General features: G+C 41.0%; 2 protein-coding genes across 15 annotated transcripts in view; one reads left to right on the top strand and one right to left on the bottom strand.

Annotated features, from left to right (window-relative positions):
* The window catches only part of POC5 (POC5 centriolar protein), a 47,897-nt gene extending 39,891 nt beyond the window's left edge, over positions 1-8,006 (top strand). For 9 of the 10 annotated variants that reach the window (XM_006124265.5, XM_006124261.5, XM_006124258.5 and 6 more), the window contains 4 exons: positions 1,344-1,462; positions 2,816-2,929; positions 3,952-4,128; positions 7,553-8,006. In XM_006124265.5, coding sequence (XP_006124327.2) covers positions 1,344-1,462; positions 2,816-2,929; positions 3,952-4,128; positions 7,553-7,702 — 560 coding nt within the window. In that variant the 3' untranslated portion in view covers positions 7,703-8,006. The remainder of the gene's footprint in view (positions 1-1,343; positions 1,463-2,815; positions 2,930-3,951; positions 4,129-7,552) is intronic. The other variant, XM_006124264.3, reaches the window with a different exon arrangement.
* A 1,540-nt stretch (positions 8,007-9,546) lies between these two features.
* ANKDD1B (ankyrin repeat and death domain containing 1B) overlaps positions 9,547-18,021 on the bottom strand; it is a 34,786-nt gene continuing 26,311 nt past the window's right edge. For 2 of the 5 annotated variants that reach the window (XM_014574156.4, XM_014574155.4), the window contains exons 11-15: positions 16,765-16,863; positions 13,555-13,650; positions 10,506-10,704; positions 10,033-10,164; positions 9,547-9,728 (exon numbers count right to left, since the gene is read on the bottom strand). In XM_014574156.4, coding sequence (XP_014429642.3) covers positions 9,670-9,728; positions 10,033-10,164; positions 10,506-10,704; positions 13,555-13,650; positions 16,765-16,863 — 585 coding nt within the window. In that variant the 3' untranslated portion in view covers positions 9,547-9,669. Of the gene's footprint in view, positions 9,817-10,032; positions 10,165-10,505; positions 10,705-13,554; positions 13,651-16,764; positions 16,864-18,021 lie in introns of all 5 variants that reach the window. The other 3 variants (XM_014574157.4, XM_006124254.5, XM_014574158.4) reach the window with 3 other exon arrangements.

Here is an 18,021-nt window from a genome sequence, read left to right as displayed (position 1 = left end):
TGTGGTAAAAGAGGTTGGAGACCACTGCTCTACAGTGAAACAGGGAGTGGCAGAATAGCATTGGGGATTACCATACTCCTTTAGGAGGGCAGACTAAATGGTCAGTGCAGTGTCCCTTCTGGCTTTATAATCTATGAATTGGAAAATTTCACAATCCATAGGCCAAAATCAGTGATGACAACTCCTGTCTGAAGATTGCAACTGTGTGCCTGTGCGTGTCTCAAAGCAGAATTTGGCCACAATTCATTTCATTTTGGGAAGTGACTTACTTTTAAAAATGTCTAATTCAAATGCCTCTCCTTCCCCTTGCCATGGATGTATGGCACTAAGATCTGTGAATCCATCCAAATTTTATATTTTCTCTCTGTATATTTGAAGAAAAAGAAGTCAAAGCATGAACTCATGAATATCATTACAAAAACATGTTACTTTTTGTAACTAACATACACTTGTCCTATGTTCATACACTAGCCTTTTTATACCTTAAAAGTAATCCTTGTATATTTTTATTCCTTCTTCTGACATCTGACCTGCGTATTGACTGTTGTTTTATCTAGATCTAGATTTAAATTAACCCATCATAAAAACAAAGCAAATATTATTAAATTGAAACATACATCAAGAGATTAAAGCAGAAATTTTAGGTTGTAAAAACTTGGAGTGATGAAAATTTAACTGCCACATGAGGTCACTGTAGTCTATGGAATGATCAGTCTCGATATCTCTTTTAGAGAGGGTAAGGAAGTAAACAAACATATTCTTGGCACTTGCTGTATTAAAGAAACTGTGTGTTCTGAAAGGGACAAAATGGGTTTGGAGAAGGTACTGGACTCAATTCTCCCTGACCTCTGCTTTGTGCAGAGTGTTGGGAGCTGGTTATGGCTTCCTGAATCTGTAGCAGACCAGTTCTCATGTCACTTTGTTACTTTGCTGATGCAGTATCCCTAAGTAATCTCGCAACAGTGCAGAAGGGCTCCAACATGTTGCCTTCTGCTTCCTGCACTAGGGTTGTAGTGGGGGAGTGTAGTGTAGGAGCCACTCTGACCCTGGAATTCTCCATTGGCAAGCTAGGTCCCGAATCCTACCTATTTGCATAAGGGCTTTGGCTGTAACGGAGGATCTGGCCCTTGGTATATGCAAGCTTCTGAGAGAGGCATTCTAACACAGGAAAGCTAAATAAAATCATATGAAATAATAGCTGGATTCTTTTAATAAGATTATACACACATTTCAAAGGAACAGATAGGTTTTACTGTGACTCATCTCTCCTTCAGGCTTGCTGGTATTCGTTGGGTTTACCAGGTTATGTGCTGAGTGCTTTAATCTGTATTTTCCAATAATAGATCCAGTAAGTAGGAGAGAAGATCCTAGTACTAATGCCTCTGGTAGGCTCCCTCCTTCCCAGTTTGATCCTCCCTCACCACTACCTCCAACAGCAGCCACAAGTCCACAAGAGGAAATTGTAAGTACTATAGCAGGAATAGAATTTTAAAATATGCTATTAGAAAAAAGTAATTCATTAAGCTATTTAGGCATCAGGGTTTTTTCATTGAACAAACTGTGTATCTCAAGCACTGAGGGTATGTCTACACTACCCCGCTAGTTCGAACTAGCGGGGTAATGTAGGCATACCGCACTTGCAAATGAAGCCCGGGATTTGAATTTCCTGGGCTTCATTTGCATAAGCGGGGCGCCGCCATTTTTAAAACCCCGCTCGTTCGAACCCCGTGAAGCGCGGCTACACGGGGCACGAACTAGGTAGTTCGAACTACCGTTACTCCTCGTGGAATGAGGAGTAACGGTAGTTCGAACTAGGAAGCCTAGTTCGAACTACCTAGTTCGTGCCCCGTGTAGCCGCGCTGCACGGGGTTCGAACCAGCGGGGTTTTAAAAATGGCGGCGCCCCGCTTATGCAAATGAAGCCCGGGAAATTCAAATCCTGGGCTTCATTTGCAAGTGCGGTATGCCTACATTACCCTCCTAGTTCGAACTAGGAGGGTAGTGTAGACATACCCTGAGAGAACTGTTAGTGCTGTTTTTGAATTTGGATTATTTACAAATAATTCTTAAATTTTAGAAAAAAACTTGGATGTAAAAGCATGTACTATAGCATAAAGCACTGAATGCGCAGAGTTGTGAGGTTATGACTGCTATGTCAATTTTTCTCCCTCCCCCTCCACACAAGGCTCTAATTTTGTAAGTAGAAAATTTGTGAACTAGTTTCTTAGGATGAAGAAGGTCACATTCTTAAGCAGAATTGGCTTTCCAAGGTACTTTTATAGAAAACAGTTGCTGAGACTTAGTAAGAAATATATCTGAACTTGATTTAGTTTGAGAAAATAGAGTTTACATTAACTTCAAGGCTAGTTTTCAGCAATGTATTATTTATAAGGGATAGTGTCAACGTGGAATGTAGTCATTTTCAAAACCTAGGTTAAAAATATTTTCAGGTACAACCTCTGCCCTTAGGTCCCACTGAGAATTTGTGGTGCGTACCAATCACATTTTTCTAGTTTATTAAAGACCTGCACAAGCAGGGAAACAGTAAAATTGACTAAAAACAAAATAGTCAAACTGAAAAAATGTTGACATATTTTCCTTCTGATCTTTGTTACTGAATCTTGGATATTATAGACACTCATCTTTCTGACAATGTGTTAGTTTTTAAGTTGACTATGACTTTGCTTACTTACAGAATAAAATGTACCGGATAATTGAAGTGTCAGACTAATCAAATAATATAACTGCATTTTCAGTAAAGGATTAAGTATGATCCAAACTACAATTCCTCTATAAACCCTTTGATTTATTTACAGTTTTCATCCCATCTGGGCCACGCAAGTACTTCTCAGACCAGATTAGAATCAAATTCTCCAGTAATAGTCGCTAGTGCAGCTGTAGGATCTGGCATTACATCTGCTCAAAAACTGGTAACAAACTAGAATTAATGGATTAATGTTTTAAGTCATTGTAGGTGTACTAAAATCTGTCTTGGATCCTTTCTTGTATTTGGGGTAATATATAGAATTATAGGGGAGTTTGTCCAAGAGTTTAGGTAAAGGCATGGGCAGAAACTTGAAAATGCATCGGTTCATTTTAAATGGATTATTTGTTGTATGTTAAGATAAAAATGAGAGAGACTCTTAGGAAAAGTAATGTGTGGGGTTAGGAAATAAAATGGTGACAATTTGATAAAAGTTTATACAAAATTATATATAGCACATCATGAGCAATTAACATTTCAACAACTGAAAGGTTGGTTTTTTTTAAATGAAATCTGCATTTTTTCACCAACTAGCTTAAATCTTTTCCTCATTCCTTCCTCTGCTCTTGTATCTAACCTAGTCCTTTTTTTCTTCCTTCTCCATATTCTCTGTCGCTAAGCTCCCTCCTTGTCCCATCTGATATTTTGCTCCCTCCTTGTCCCATCTGAACTTCTCTGGGGAAGGATGGAAGAGTGAAAAATTGCCGTGCCTTAGTTTAATTGTGTGTAACCTTTTTTCTGCCTGGTATATTATTGATTCAAGGACTGTGCTGGGCTGATGTGGGTGTCTACAGCTATCACTAGCTTACAGCCAGAAAGCAAAGCTACTATTGTTCTATACTGCTAGATTTGTCAAAAGAGCTGACAGAGGGCCCTTTCATGAGTAAGGTTTGCTATGCTTCTGCACAACAGTCATTAGCCACATGACAGTACTTACTATCATCATGATAGTGTCTTTATTTAGAATGGGAAATACCATAGTAAATGTAACTGCAGGTAATAAATACCTAATTTTAATTGTGCCCAATGTACAGAATTCCAAAGTTTATATACAATTATAGAGACTAGTTTACCTATAGTACCAATAAATTGTTAATATCTATAGCTAATACATCAAAGCAGCTGCTTCAGTGAGTTGCAAATATTGTATGTAGGCTTCTCTAATGAGTGTGTCTTGTTTATTTGTAGCCAATGGCAAGAGTAGTGACATCTGCTCAGCAGAAGGCAGGAAGAACAATCACTGCTCGAATCACAGGCCGATCTGATTTGGGACCAAAGAACAGAATTTGTAGTAGTTTAGCTGTAATGGGAGTCTCACCACCCATGAGTTCAGTTGTTGTTGAAAAGCATCATCCAGTCACTCAGGTAGGTCCAACTGATATTAGGCTGTAACAAGATAATTATTATCCTATCTACTAGTAGGTTAAAACTTGTCAAGATAAATAAGCGCTGTTAGAGTCAATAAGTATTTTTTTCCCGTTGGATGTGTGTCCTAAAAAAGACTTACATCAGAACGATGAGGGTAGGAAATAAATAATCCCACTTAAACTACACCATTCTTTCCTTCTGGTTGTAATAATAGTTTAGAAGCCTTTGTAGTTGCTGTCCGTACCCTCTACACAACTGAGGTAAATTGCTTTTTTGGAAGTAATGATTGTGGAGATAGAGCTTGTGTATGAACTTGATTTAATGAGTGAGAAATGTGACTGGGCCAAAGGCAGCAGTTACAGCGTAAACCGACGAGCTTAAGGCATGGATCACTTAGTGTCAGGCCTTAACCAAAGAACTGTGTGGATGGCAACAAAGCAGAAGTGGAACCTGCTTTGTGCTGTACTTGGTTCTTGCTCCCCCCTTCACCATTGTGCACACATCCCTTTCCTATGCAGTATGTTGTGTGATGGTAATGGAATGACCGTATTAATAAGATATTTGATAACCAGTATTAACAAGAAAAGAAGGTTTTGAGCAGTGGCTTTATTAACATAAAAAGATCATTCAAAGTCCTTTCTACAGCTAATTAGGCTGACCACGGTCAGAGCAAGAATCTTTGATCACATAGGATGTATATGAAGGAGACATCTAGCTTTTGAGTCTGGGTGCATGAAAGACTGGGCCTCCTTCAATGGTACTTGCCATAACAACTCAGCAGAGGTGCTTGAGCTCCCTTGATATAAACAGCTGGGTTGACAACAGAGCATTTGGACTCTACGTTGGTTTTTCCAACTCCTGTGGTTAACAGGGCTTGGATTTAACCTTCTAGCTTGAGGCGAGACACTTTTTCCAATGCACATTTGGGAAAGATACAAGCTCCTTAGCAATGGTGTTGTGTGCCCTGGGGCTCCTGAGGCCCGCTGTTAGCTTTATTTTTCTGAAGATGAGGATTGCATATAGATGGTCTTAGACAGGGAGTAGAATCTCAAAATTAGAGATGGCCGAAGCTTGGGAAAGGAACTTAAAAAATGCTAGTCTCCGACTAGCAAGGAAACAGCTTACCCCTTGGAGCTTTCTGAACCAAGGGATGTTTCAGGGTTCTGTCTGCATACCTTCCCACTTCTCATGTACAATTAGTAATAAATACATAATGCAGCATCAGCTGTAGGGCAGTGATGTTATGATTGAATTAATCTTTGGTTATTTAAAGTAGGGGTGTAATAGTGTAGTAGTTTAACTGATAAGCAAAAGCTTATATGTTAATGCTGTAGATAACACATTCTCTGCCTCCCCCCCCCCCCGCGCGTGCGCACACACACTTGCCAGTACATTTTTTAGCAGGCTGGCCAGCAGCTCGGCTCAGTCCTGGCTCACACTGGATCTGGGACTTGCCTCTGTTGCAGCTCTGCGTTTAAAGTGAGGAGCTGGGTGAGCAGGCAGCCCAGCTCAGTTCCAGCTTGTGCCAGGTCCGGGAGCTCAGAGCCCTCCTGGACCAGGCTGTTGCCATCCTGTGCTGCTGTCGCTCTGTATCAGACGCAGCAGCACGGGGCGGCAAGCAGCCAGTCCACAAGGGGTGCTAATTTTTAAATTGGCTTCCCTCACAGACCAGCTCCCGCCTGGCACCCCACTCTGCTGCCTCTGATAGAGGCAGCAGCACAGGGCGGCAAGGGGGCTCCTCAGGAGAGGGGTCATACGTAGCACACTGGCTGCCACCTCTGCCCCCAGGGACTATAGGATAGTCATCTAACTGATAAGAATTCATGAGGTTACTTGACTATTCAGTTAACCAATATTTAACATCCCTAATTTAAAGATTGTGTCTCGCTGATCATTTTAAATATGACTTAAGAGAGAATAACCAGTTACTGCAATAGGGAGGCCATCTGCCTGGTAGTGAATAACCTTAAGCATCTTAACAAAACATTTGCATCACAAGAGTAACTTTTCTTCCTAAGTGCAATTGGCATCTGAATGTTTTCAGGGAAGGAAGCCATCTTGATTTATTCACAAAGTATCCTTTAAAGCAGGGGTCTCCAAACTTTTCAGCCCAAGGGCCGCATTAACTATCAAACAGCAGTTCGGGGGCCGACTACACACTTGAGGTCCAAATAAAAAACAATCAAAACATGGATGTTGTTTTTAATTATTTATTTAATATTATTTTATTCAGTTATTATTTAATAACACATTGATACACTACACATGAACACCTGTATTAGTGTGAATGGTGAAATTGTTTCCTGGATGCCAAAATTGTTTCCGTAGACAAAAAGGTCTCCACGGGCCGGATGAGAGGGCCTCGCGGGCCGCATCCGGCCTGCGGGCCGTAGTTTGGAGACCCCTGCTTTAAAGGAATGTTGCTGTAACTAAATAAGGAGTTTGAACTAAACTGCCTGATCTTTTTCTCCGCTAATTACAAAAGCTTAGTACTGTTGTCTGTACTGTTTATTAAAACCTCAAAGCTAAGAGCAAACTTACTTTAAAAAGAATTGAAGCATAGATGGTGATGAATGGTCAAAGAATAAGAGAAAGTGAGGTCAGTGAACTATATTATTCCCCATCTGGCACCAGTTGTTTCTAGGGTTGTCAATGTGTTCCCCTGTATGCGGTTACACACAGCACCCTCTCCCCCACCCCACTGCCTCTATTGCAGAGGGGGTGTGTCTAGACTGGCAAGATTTTGTGCAAAAGCAATTGCTTTTGCGCTAAATCTTGCTGCCTGTCTACACTGGCCGCAAGTATTTGCGCAAGAACACTGACTTTGTACTGTACAAAATCAGTGCTTCTTGCACAAATACTCCAACGCTCCTGCTCAGGGATAAGCCCTCTTGCGCAAGTATTCTTGCGCAAGAGGACCAGTGTAGACAGGCATGTTAATTTCTTGCGCAAGAAAGCCTGATGGCTAAAATGGCCATTGGAGCTTTCTTGCGCAAGAGAGTGTCTACACTGGCATGGATGCTTTTGTGCAAAAGCATCCGTGCCACTGTAGACGCTCTTTTGTGCAAATACTTTTAATGGAAAAACTTTTCTGTTAAAAGTATTTGTGCAAAATCATGCCAGTGTAGACGCAGCCAGGGGTTAGAGAGGTGGGACCTAGTGTACATGGAGAGCCAGCTTCCCATTGAGCCACCTGCCCTCCCACCAGGATGCTGCCTGCCCCCAACCTGTAAACATTTAGCCGCTGAAATTTTCAACTGCTACAATGTTTACAAAAATAAACACATTTTAACATCCCTGATTGTTTTTTCTGTTTATAGGTTCACGTTCACTGCATTCCAGCTAATTTAATGGGGAATTCAGTTTCTAGAAATTCTATTTATATCTTCATATTAAGAAGGCATCTTCTTTTATTTTTCAGCAAACTATATCCCAAGCCACTGCTGCTAAATACCCTCGAACTGTGCACCATGTTTCTAGTGCCACGAGTGTGAGACCTACTGGACACAATGGACGAATACCTCATAGCCAGTCTCATATTAACGTTCAGTCAATAAAAGTTGTGGACTAAGGAATAGTTTGAAATGCTTGAACTGTTCCTTCCAGGTGGACCGTTTTACCAAGTTGCAGAGTAAAGCTCTTCCCAGTGTGTTCAGATTGATGAAGCAAGGCTCAAATATACATCATGTTTTTTACCTTTTAAAAATCAAATTGTAGATACTCAAATGTTCTGAGGGTAAATAACCAGCAATTTGACTTGACAATGTAGCTCTTTAAGTGCAAGCTATGCCTGTTTGAGAGAACCCATTTTATAACATGTATACTTTATTTAAGAAAGTTGTTGGATGTGGTTTTTAATAAAGGATTAAAATAGATGTTTTTTCAGGGTTTTTTGTATAAAATGTTAATTACAGGTAGATTTAAGAAAATCGATGGAAGTGAATTCAGACAATGAAATTTAAGACTGTAGTACTGTACCATGTGAAATTGTGTTGGGATTAATACCAAGGAAAGAGTACAAAGCAAACAGCCAAGCTAATACAAGAAAGAAAATTATTCAACATAACCTCCTACCTTCTTCTGTAATCAATTTGGGGGTTCTTTCTATTTTTAAAACACTCATTTGGGTGGGTCTTAAACTCATGTTACAACATAGCCACTGTTCGTTTAGTGCCTTAGAGAAAGGGAATCTGGTTCTACTGTCCTTCGTGGGTGCAATGCAGGACAGTAACCCCATGGGGGGTTACATTGAAGACTGCAGAATGCTACTAATTCAGTGTATTACCACTTTTACCAAAGCACCAGTCAGACTGCTGGGAGATTTTTAAATGTACTCAGCTGTAAAAAAAAAATTGTCATTAGAATTTAATAAATGAACAAGTCAAGCATCGTCTGTAGCACCAAATGTAAGTTTGTTAAAATGGCCACATAGAGCTCATGACAAATGTTCAGTGCTCTCATTAGACAGAAGTTACCAGCAAGTATTACAGTAAAATATGTATTCACAAATAAAGCTGTTTTTAGGAAAAGTAGCACTACAGTTGCATCCACTTTCGATTCACACGAAGAGTGAGTAATCAGTATATGGTATTACATGTCCTTTTGCTGGATAAGCGTATCCCTATTATGAGACACCTGCCTATGTTATACTGAAACTGTATCTTGTATCTTTGTCCTGTGTAATCAAAAAATCTTTAAGAACAAACATCCACCCAGATAATGTCACTGAACAAGACAAAGCCAAGAAACTGTAATCCTCTTTGGAATTTACCTTAAAATGAGCTACATCTCAAGTTAGGCTGGGAGCTAGCCCATTTACAGACAAGATGTTGATTATTTATCCACATAATCCTCACTTTTGAAATACATGTGCTCTGCTTCTTGGCTGACAGGAAGTACATTCCATATCAAGCATAAACTGGTTTAAGCACAGTTCCAATATGGAATTATTGTAAGTCACATACAAAAACACTGTAGCATGTTCTATCACTTGGTGGAAGTCACAGAATGACAGTGTAATTGTATTTATTTTTATATGGGAGAGAATTACTGTTAGTGTAATTTCTTTCAAAGGTGAAATGTCCAAAAAAGGCAGAGTATGGAACTAACCAGGTGTAGAAATTTGTGTTGTAGCACTAATAATCTTTAAATAAAGAATTTTGAAAAAACTTCACAGGAGGTGAACTACATTTTGCAAACACAATAGAACTTGAGAATTACAAACACCAGAACTAAAAGCTGACCAGACAATATCATGCAGGAACAGAGGACCAAAATAAAAGAAAGTAACATACTGTGTTAAACTACTAAAAAAAATAAAGGCTAGCAGCATTTTTCTTCTGCATACTAAAGTTTCAAAGTTGTATAAATCAATTTCCAGTTGTAAATTAACTCTTGAAAGAACAGCCATTATGTTTTGTTCAAAGTTACAAACAACCTCCAGTCCCAAGTGGTTAGTAACTGAAGTTCTACTATAAGATCTTTTCTGGAAAGATTACTTATTTAGTCCATAGCCTATCCCAGCTGCTGCTGAAGAGTTCATGAAACAGCACACTTCTTGGACTCTGTCTCAGTGCTCCTTTCAGCTCTGATCTTCTCTGTAAAGAAAGGAAAAATGTTCTTACCAGACAGACAGTGCTTCTTCCCAGATCTAGTTAGACAGGTTTCCTCATGTCAGGCATGTCACTGCAATTGGAACTAGATTTGTTATAAAACAAGTCTCTCTCTTCCTCCTCCACCCTCCCCCAAACCCTCATGTAACTAATTGTTTTGCCCTACCCAATCAAGCCCAAAATCCCAGTAAATACAGATCAAATGGGGAGTCTTATTCTTTTGCAGGACTGCACTTATGATCCATCTCCCTCCATGTAGCTTGGTCCTGCATATTAAACAATAGCTTACCAGCTTCTTGTTGAAATCCTACATTCACCAGATCTTCATATATATGTTTGACTGGATTCCGGTGAGCCAGCAATATACCATGTAACCAGATGAGCAGCATTCGGTGTCCATGTTCCTTATAGCTCTTTTTTCCTATGCAATATACAACATACATGTCTGTTATATGCTTGGAGTAAAATACCCTGATACCCAGCTGCTTTGGTAAAGAGATACCAATTGGTACAGCATTCCTCCAACTCTACTCATGTACTCATTTCCTTTCTGACCTAGAAGCAAGATGGAAACTAAGATGTCTAAAGATGAAAGACCAGCTTTTTAAAATAAATGTATTCCTTTATTATTAATGTGTGGAAATACAGTGTGGTGGACTAGTAAAGAATCATCATGTGCTATAGAAATAATGAACTCAACACGATATGGTTACAGCCATGTCTATTTATATACTATTATACTTGGCCAAAGCCTTTCATTACCTGTCCACTGTTCTTCAATTGCTTTTATTTGTGCCTCTGTAAAATTCCAGAACAGGGCCAGCTTCTTCCATTCTTGAGGTTTTAACTGATTGTAAGCCAGATTCCAGAGACAGAAACGAATTTGCTTAGTCTGTGCACTGTGATCCTGTTTAAAGGATAAAATAAAATCTGGCACATCAACATGGTTTTCTGGATGCTCCTAAAAAACAAAAACAAAGATATTAAATAAGCTGCATAAATTTTAACTACAAATTCAGAACCAGTGATGAACATTTGTACTTGACTATCCTGGCAGTTAAACCATGTTCAGCTGTATACTTTGATATTCTCTGTCAGCAAGAAGTAACTTTCTTGGTGTAGACATAATAGGCTACATCTAGACTAGCATGATTTTCCGCAAATGCTTTTAACGGAAAAGTTTTCCATTAAAAGCATTTGCGGAAAAGAGCATCTAGATTGGCACGGACGCTTTTCCGCAAAAACACTTTTTGCGGAAAAGCGTCAGTACCAATCTAGACGCGCTTTTCCTTAAAAAAGCCCCGATCGCCATTTTTGCGATCGGGGCTTTTTTGCGCAAAACAAATCTGAGCTGTCTACACTGGCCCTTTTGTGCAAAAGCTTTGTCTAGACACAGCCAATAAAGAATAGACTTTTACCCTGGTTCCCTAGCAGAGCTTTCAGGAGAGAAAAAATATTTGTTTTTGCTGACTGCTTATGGAAAGTGCTACTAATCTCAAAGTGTAGCTGACTACAGTTAACTATAGATTGGACAGCATCTATATCCTATTGTTGTACGAGTTAAATGGAAATTAATATACTTGTAAAATTAAATGCTGCTTTCACCAGGAATCTTGCTATAGAATTACTATTAATGGTGGGCCCTGTCTATGCTACAAAAATGATTGTGCTTAAACAATTGTGACTAAGCCGCATAAGATTTTCTCTTGCCTCTGTGGACAGAGAAAACATGTTCAAACTACGTTTTAGGGGCTGTCTACATTAGGCACTTTTGGCAAATTTCCCAACATTGCTACTTTGATAAGGGCACTAGTGTAGCAAGTGAGCTGGTTGCTGGGCAGTTAACCACAGCAACACGTAGACTGTCTCTCAGAGTTAAATGACAGAATTCAGTGAGTCCTTGGAGCCCTTACTGCATTGAGGTTCTTATGACAGGAGCAGCTTCAATAGGAAATCTTGAAAGGATGGGGGGAGAATAAGGGAGTTGTGTCATTGATTTCAAAGGACCAGAATTATACCTCTACTGCAAACATCCATTAAGCATCTAAGCATGCGAATTCAATGGAACTGAAGTATATACTTAACTCTGCTCATAGATGGAGTGGGATGAGTGTTGTAAATCCCAGAACATTGTGCAGGAGAATAAGATATTAGCTGTGTAAAGCATCCATAGTATAGGATAGGCTTCTAGGAAATTTTAATTTAAACAATTTTTTCTAAAATAATGGTTCAAGACAATAGTTAAAATATTATAATACCTCCACTTTATTTCCTAGCAGGTTACATTGCAGGACAGTAAGAATTTTAGAATCTCCACCCTAGAGGTTTGTAAGGCCCGGCTTGACAAAGCCCTGGCTGGGATGATTAAAAGTTAGGGTTGGTCCTGCTTTGAGCAAGGGGATGGACTTGATCTCCTGATGGCTCTTCCAACCCTATGATTCAATACTCTACTCCAATGCCCTTGTCCATCTGTATTGATACTTAGCCACAGATAGAATTGTAGTGCATCTGTTCAACTGTTTCACAAACACATGATTAAACATCTTTTCTGTCCTCAGACAGTTAAGAGAATGCATCGGAGGAGTATATTCCTTAATATTAGCTCAGGAATCATTTTCTCTGGGAATGAAAGGACTGACATTCAATTCCCTTTTAAGATGAAAGGAACAAGAATGTACATGACAACGATCCCAGCTGAACCAAACCCAGACACGCAGAAATTATGCAGCCTGTGGACTTGTTTTTCCCAAGAACTCAGCCTAACCTGCACTAATTCCCTGCAGCATTTGTTATCAGGAAGTATGAAGAAAGGACAAGTAATTTATTGTGTAGTAGCTTAGCATTGATAGGCAGAGGTAAATTAGAGAAAAGACGGCAGAGTTACACCCTAAAGTACAACAAGGAGGCAAGCAACTGAATTCCTTAGTCTATTTATAGTTTCAAGGAACTAGTAAGAAACAGCAAACATTGTCAAAAGGCAGGTGGGTCCATTGTCTGACGGTGTGTCTACTGGAAGTAGTGGTGTAAGTCCACTTCTGATACACACCTAATGCTTAGGCTCTTATCCAACTCTATGGAGGTACCAACCCCTCAGTATGACGCCCCTGCAGCCACCTAGTCTGCCACCTTCCTAAACAACTGCTGGCTGCTCTTTTAGCCCCAGTCTATGCCTAAGGGCTTTGTGGAACCAGCTGAGTGTGCCCCACACTCTTCCACCTCTGCTCTCAACGTGTCTATGTTCTGGCTTCCGGGACATACTCCAGATTCCTGATTCCTAACCTACAGCATTACAATAACACCTCAGCTTCCTTCTTCCCAATATTCAATACTACATGGAAATAGCCAAGATAACCCAGTTAGAATCTGCTTCTTTGGCTAGTCCCTTTAGGGCAGGGCTACTCAACATGTGACCCACGGCCTATTTGTTTGCGGTCCATGGTGTGGTTTGGATTTACACAGGGCTCAACACACAGCCCGCAGGTAGGATCCTTTGAACATGGCCTCCACTGGGAACATGCTCCCAGGCGGGATGAGCATTGAAAGACGCAAGCAGACGGGCTGGCTGGAACAGGCGGGTACAGGGTGTTGGTGTTTCTAGCTCCCAGAGAGGAGGTGCTGGGAGTGCCGGGGCATCGTGGGAAGTGCTTTGTATTCATGCCCGTCAGTGTGAAACGAGCTATTTGCATATGTATTTGCATGTATATGCAACCACACTTAAGTTGCAGCCCTCAGCATGTGCTGAGTATCATTGTGGCCCCGGGGCTTCCACAGTTGAATAGCCCTGCTTTAGGGAGACAAAGCTATTTCATACCTGTTTAAAGGTGTAATACCTTTCTGCTTTAATAATCATATCAATGACGAGAGCATGGTTGCTCCTGGATGCAACAGCCAGTGCAGTTTTTCCTTGCTGAAAGCAGAGACAGAGTGTCAGCATGTTGTCCAACTGACAGGAGACTGATGAAATAGCAGGAATTTAGAATCTCTTTCTGAACTCTGATATTTGCAAAGAAAATGTTTCAATATGATATTTTATCTCCAAAGCATCAGGAAGTAAAGCTCCTTGCTTGTTCAGTGTTTTCCAGCTGCCCGCAAATGGACCCGTGGAATGTTTCAGGTATACGTGGTTGCTAAGGGTTAACAAGCATAAAGGATAACCATAGCATAAAGGATAAGCTTATGCCCAGAACCCTGACACACTGCGGCTGCTCACCTCTCATTCACTACTATGTGCCTAGCCTATAAGGACCCGGCTTGTTTGATGACATCATGCGGCAACTCCTTAGCTAGTTGAAGCGTATACACCTGACTAGAAGCTGGGGCTCAAAGTCTGGTATAGCCACCCAAAACATGTAAGAACCACTGCTTTAATTCCGGCCACAGAGAACTGTGTAATAGATCTGAATACATCTCTGCTACAAACAGTTCAAGGCCATGTAAATACTTCTGAGACTTTAGTGGTTTATCTCTGTAATCCGTTTATGTCATTGGATTTGCACTGAGCACAGCTGTCCCAGACATAAGCATTCTAGACATTTTCCACCTCTTTAGAGTTTAGGAGATCTTTCACATTAGAGGCTGATTTTCTTTCAGTCATAATTATAGGGCTCAGAAATTAAATTACAAAGCACTTTAACGCTCCCGCTATTATAAGTTTGCTAATATATACCTTCAGAATTCTAGGTCCCTGCTCCATTCAAGATCATTATAATTAGCCCATTTTTAGAGAGCATCATATTGGGAGCCCAGGAATTTACATCTCACAACATCCTTATCAGACAGAGCAAGTAGTCTGGAAAAGGGAAAAGACAAAAGACTTTAAGAATTTCCTGGAGCCCAGATCTGCCTGGTCACTCCCTGTTCACAGGAGAGCAATTCTGCCTTCTCTAACAAATGCTCATGCCATTAGGACACCTCTGACTATATTCAAGTTAGGTGACATCCTGACAAACGAGGGAGGAGGCATTCTTTCCTGGTCACTGCAGTGTCCAATAACCACGGCAGAATTTTAATGACTCTGGAGAGAGAAGCAAGTCCAAATTCTCACTTGTGCACTAAGCAGCAACTACATGCATCCAGGAGCATCCCATCGCCTCCTTTCTAGCCAGAAAAACTGAAGATTCAAGGTGCAGGAGGAGAGAGGGGCCTGGCAACAACACAATGTCAATCCAAACAGTCTGCCTTTTCCCCAACGCACACTAGTGAGCATGGACGGGAGTGCCCCGACCCACTCACCCTATTCCAAACCTATCCAGGCCCCAGACCTTCCCATGTCCTCAGTCAGTTCCACTCGCCCCACCCACAGACTGGGGAGCTGCAATTAGCCAAGGAATTTGTCACCCAAACAGGGTCTAATCTTGGTTTAAGCCTGGTATGGGAACCACAATTTTTGGCTCATTGTAGACAGGCCACTAATCGTATTGAAGGCTGCATCTCACACTAGTATGGGGCGTGGGGGGTGAGGGAATGGGCAGGACTGATTTTCGATGGGGGAAGGGGGATACTCCAAGAATTTGATAAGTGGTCAGGGAGGGAAAGGGCTGGGACAGGATTGGGGTACAAAAAGGGGTGTAGGTTCTGTGAGGGAGTTTGGGTTCAGGTGAGGGGTTCTGATATGGGGAAGGAGTGTAGGGGGGGAATTATGACATGAGGTTGGGGTGTAGGGTGCCAGGCATAGGCAGTGGCCGGGAGGCACTTAGTGTAGGGAGCACCCGGCTGACAGCCCAGTGGACCCTCAGGCAAACTCCCTGGCCGCTGCAGCCTCACATGCAGCTTAAAGTGGCCAGCTGCTGAGGTCAGCATGTGTGTTGGTGCATATACCTTGGTGGTAGGAGGGCAGCAGGTCTCTGTGTGCTGCATGCACCCGCAAGCACTGCACCTGCATCACCCATTGGCCAATTTCCGGCCAATGGGAGCAATCAGGATTATGAGGGGGGCAGGGACAGGTCACAAAGCATCTTGTGAGGCTGTAATAACCAGGGAGCCTGCCCAAGGGTCCTGTGGTTGGTGGACTGAATCCAGCCCGGGGGCTGCATTTTGCCCACCCCTGTAACTACCATCTTACCGCAACCTCAGCCATGTTACTGCCCTTTGAGTCATGGGTCTCTTCTCACATGGGGAACAAGTGGCTTTGTAGAATCAATATTGGCTTTTTGTTTTTTGCCAAGCTGCCTCAGTTTCAAACTGTTTATGTGAGGGCAGGTTTATGTAAGAAAATAACTTGTACAGTCAACAATTCAATTTATTCTTAATTTTTTAAAAAAGCTGCTAAAGAGTGACATTGGCTTGCCAGATACTTTAGAAGCGGTGAGGAGTCCTGTGGCACCTTATAGACTAACTGAAGTGTAGGAGCATAAGCTTTCGTGGGCAAAGACCCACTTCATCAGATACTTTAGGGCTCTATAGATGGCAGTGTTTCCAGCTGAATCACCAAATTAATAACAGGACAAGAACATATTTGATGCTTTCCTCTTACTATGGGATTTTTCCATAGATTGTTTTGGTGCTTGCAGAAATCATTACAAATTATGGCTCTCTCTTTCCATCACATGAGGCACTAGCAAGGTAAGCAGGCACAACGCCACTGAAATTAACAGAGAAGCACATGCCTTTATTAGCTGTGAACCTGGCTCCAGATGTGTAGCTATATAACATCTGCAAACTGTTATTTTGTCCTGTTAGCCTTGTATTTTTCCAGCAGTGCTCTTTGATAGCAAGGTCAGTAACACAAACCCCATAACAGAGTAGGCCTTTTAATGTGATCCTCAGTGGAATTAGTTTTTAAGCACACTGAGTTTAGTCACATTTGACCTCACAAATAGCTTTCATGAAAACAAATGCAGATTTCTGTGAGTTGTAGCCACCTGACAGAGTTAAAGGGAAACTTTCTTCATAATAGCCACATTCTAACTATGCTCATTTTATGAGGAATGTTTGGAAACTCTGACTTCTACACCTCTTCAGAAAGAAGGACATAAAAGCAATGATCACATAACTGCAGCACCACGTGAATAATGCAGCATACCTTATCGGCAATCTTGAGATCACAGCCTGCCTTTAGCAGCAGTTCCACTAGTTCCACATTGCCCTGATCAGCTGCCAGGTGGAGAGGGGTTTGTTGCCTCTGCAGGAATGAATATAAAAAGGTGCAATAAAATAGTGTCCTCTTGAGAATAAAACACACCCAATTAAAATCAAAAGGGTTTCTGATGAGAGCATGCACTTGACTGGAAAACCCTGAGCAGAATGAAGGCATGTAGCAGCTGAATGATCAAACTATCAATTTTTTTTATACAAACGAGAGAATGAGTGGAGCCTCTAAAACAAGGAATATCATATGTTCAGAAATTTTTTGGCTTGTGCTTACAGGGGGTGAAAACTGGCAAAAGAGAAAAGCCTAAAATGTCTTGCCTTAGAAAGGTTTGTTTCAAAGTATCACCCATGTCATCCTTTCTTTGCCTGTTTAATTAACAAGCTTCATGGAGGGTACATTTTCTAAGAGAATTACAAGCAGATTCCATTTTGTTTACTGACTGTTCATATGGAATGAGGATCCAGATTGCACAGATTAAGTACCATTGAAGAGTAAATGGGGGTGAAATTCACCCTGGGAGGAGGCTTTGTTTGGCCTGTAATGGAAGCCCTGTAGTGAAGCTATGCAGAGAGAAAGCAGTGGGACAGTCTTGGTGGAGTCCTCATATATTAAGGCCAGAAGGATGGCCTTAAACACTTTTATTAGTGCCACTTTATTGCAAATAAGGAATGTTATTTATGGGTCTGACATAGTAGAATCAGTGTATCTTTACACCAACCTTTGGCTTGTCACTGATCATGCTGCCCACTGGGTCCTTGCAAATTCAAGATTGTTTGATTCTCCTGTCTAATTTAGGAAATGTATGGGTCTGCTTAGAGTGATTTGTATGTCTTTAGAGACTAACAAAACATGTAGATGGTATCATGAGTTTTCATGGGCACAGCCCACTTCTTCAGATGCGCATGATACCATCTACACATTTTGTTAGTCTTTAAAGTGCTAGCAGACTATTTGTTGTTTTTTAAGTTTATCCTGTACAGACTAACTCAGCTACCCCCCTGAAGCTTTTATGTCTTTGTAGATCCATTATAAAAATAGCATAAAAGAATGTCAAGATTGCATGGCTAAATGCTCACAAATCAGGAAATGCCAGAGTTACAATTCCATATGCAACCTTATCTCTACCTTCTTGTATTTATGCACCATGATACAGTCTTTGATTACATGATCACTTACTCTTTTTCATTA

This window comes from Pelodiscus sinensis, chromosome 6, assembly GCF_052426305.1.
Source record: "Pelodiscus sinensis isolate ZL-2025 chromosome 6, ASM5242630v1, whole genome shotgun sequence".
NCBI classification, from domain to species: Eukaryota; Metazoa; Chordata; order Testudines; family Trionychidae; genus Pelodiscus; species Pelodiscus sinensis.
Note: the sequence above shows the minus strand (reverse complement) of the source record. Positions and strands in the feature narration are given on the sequence as shown.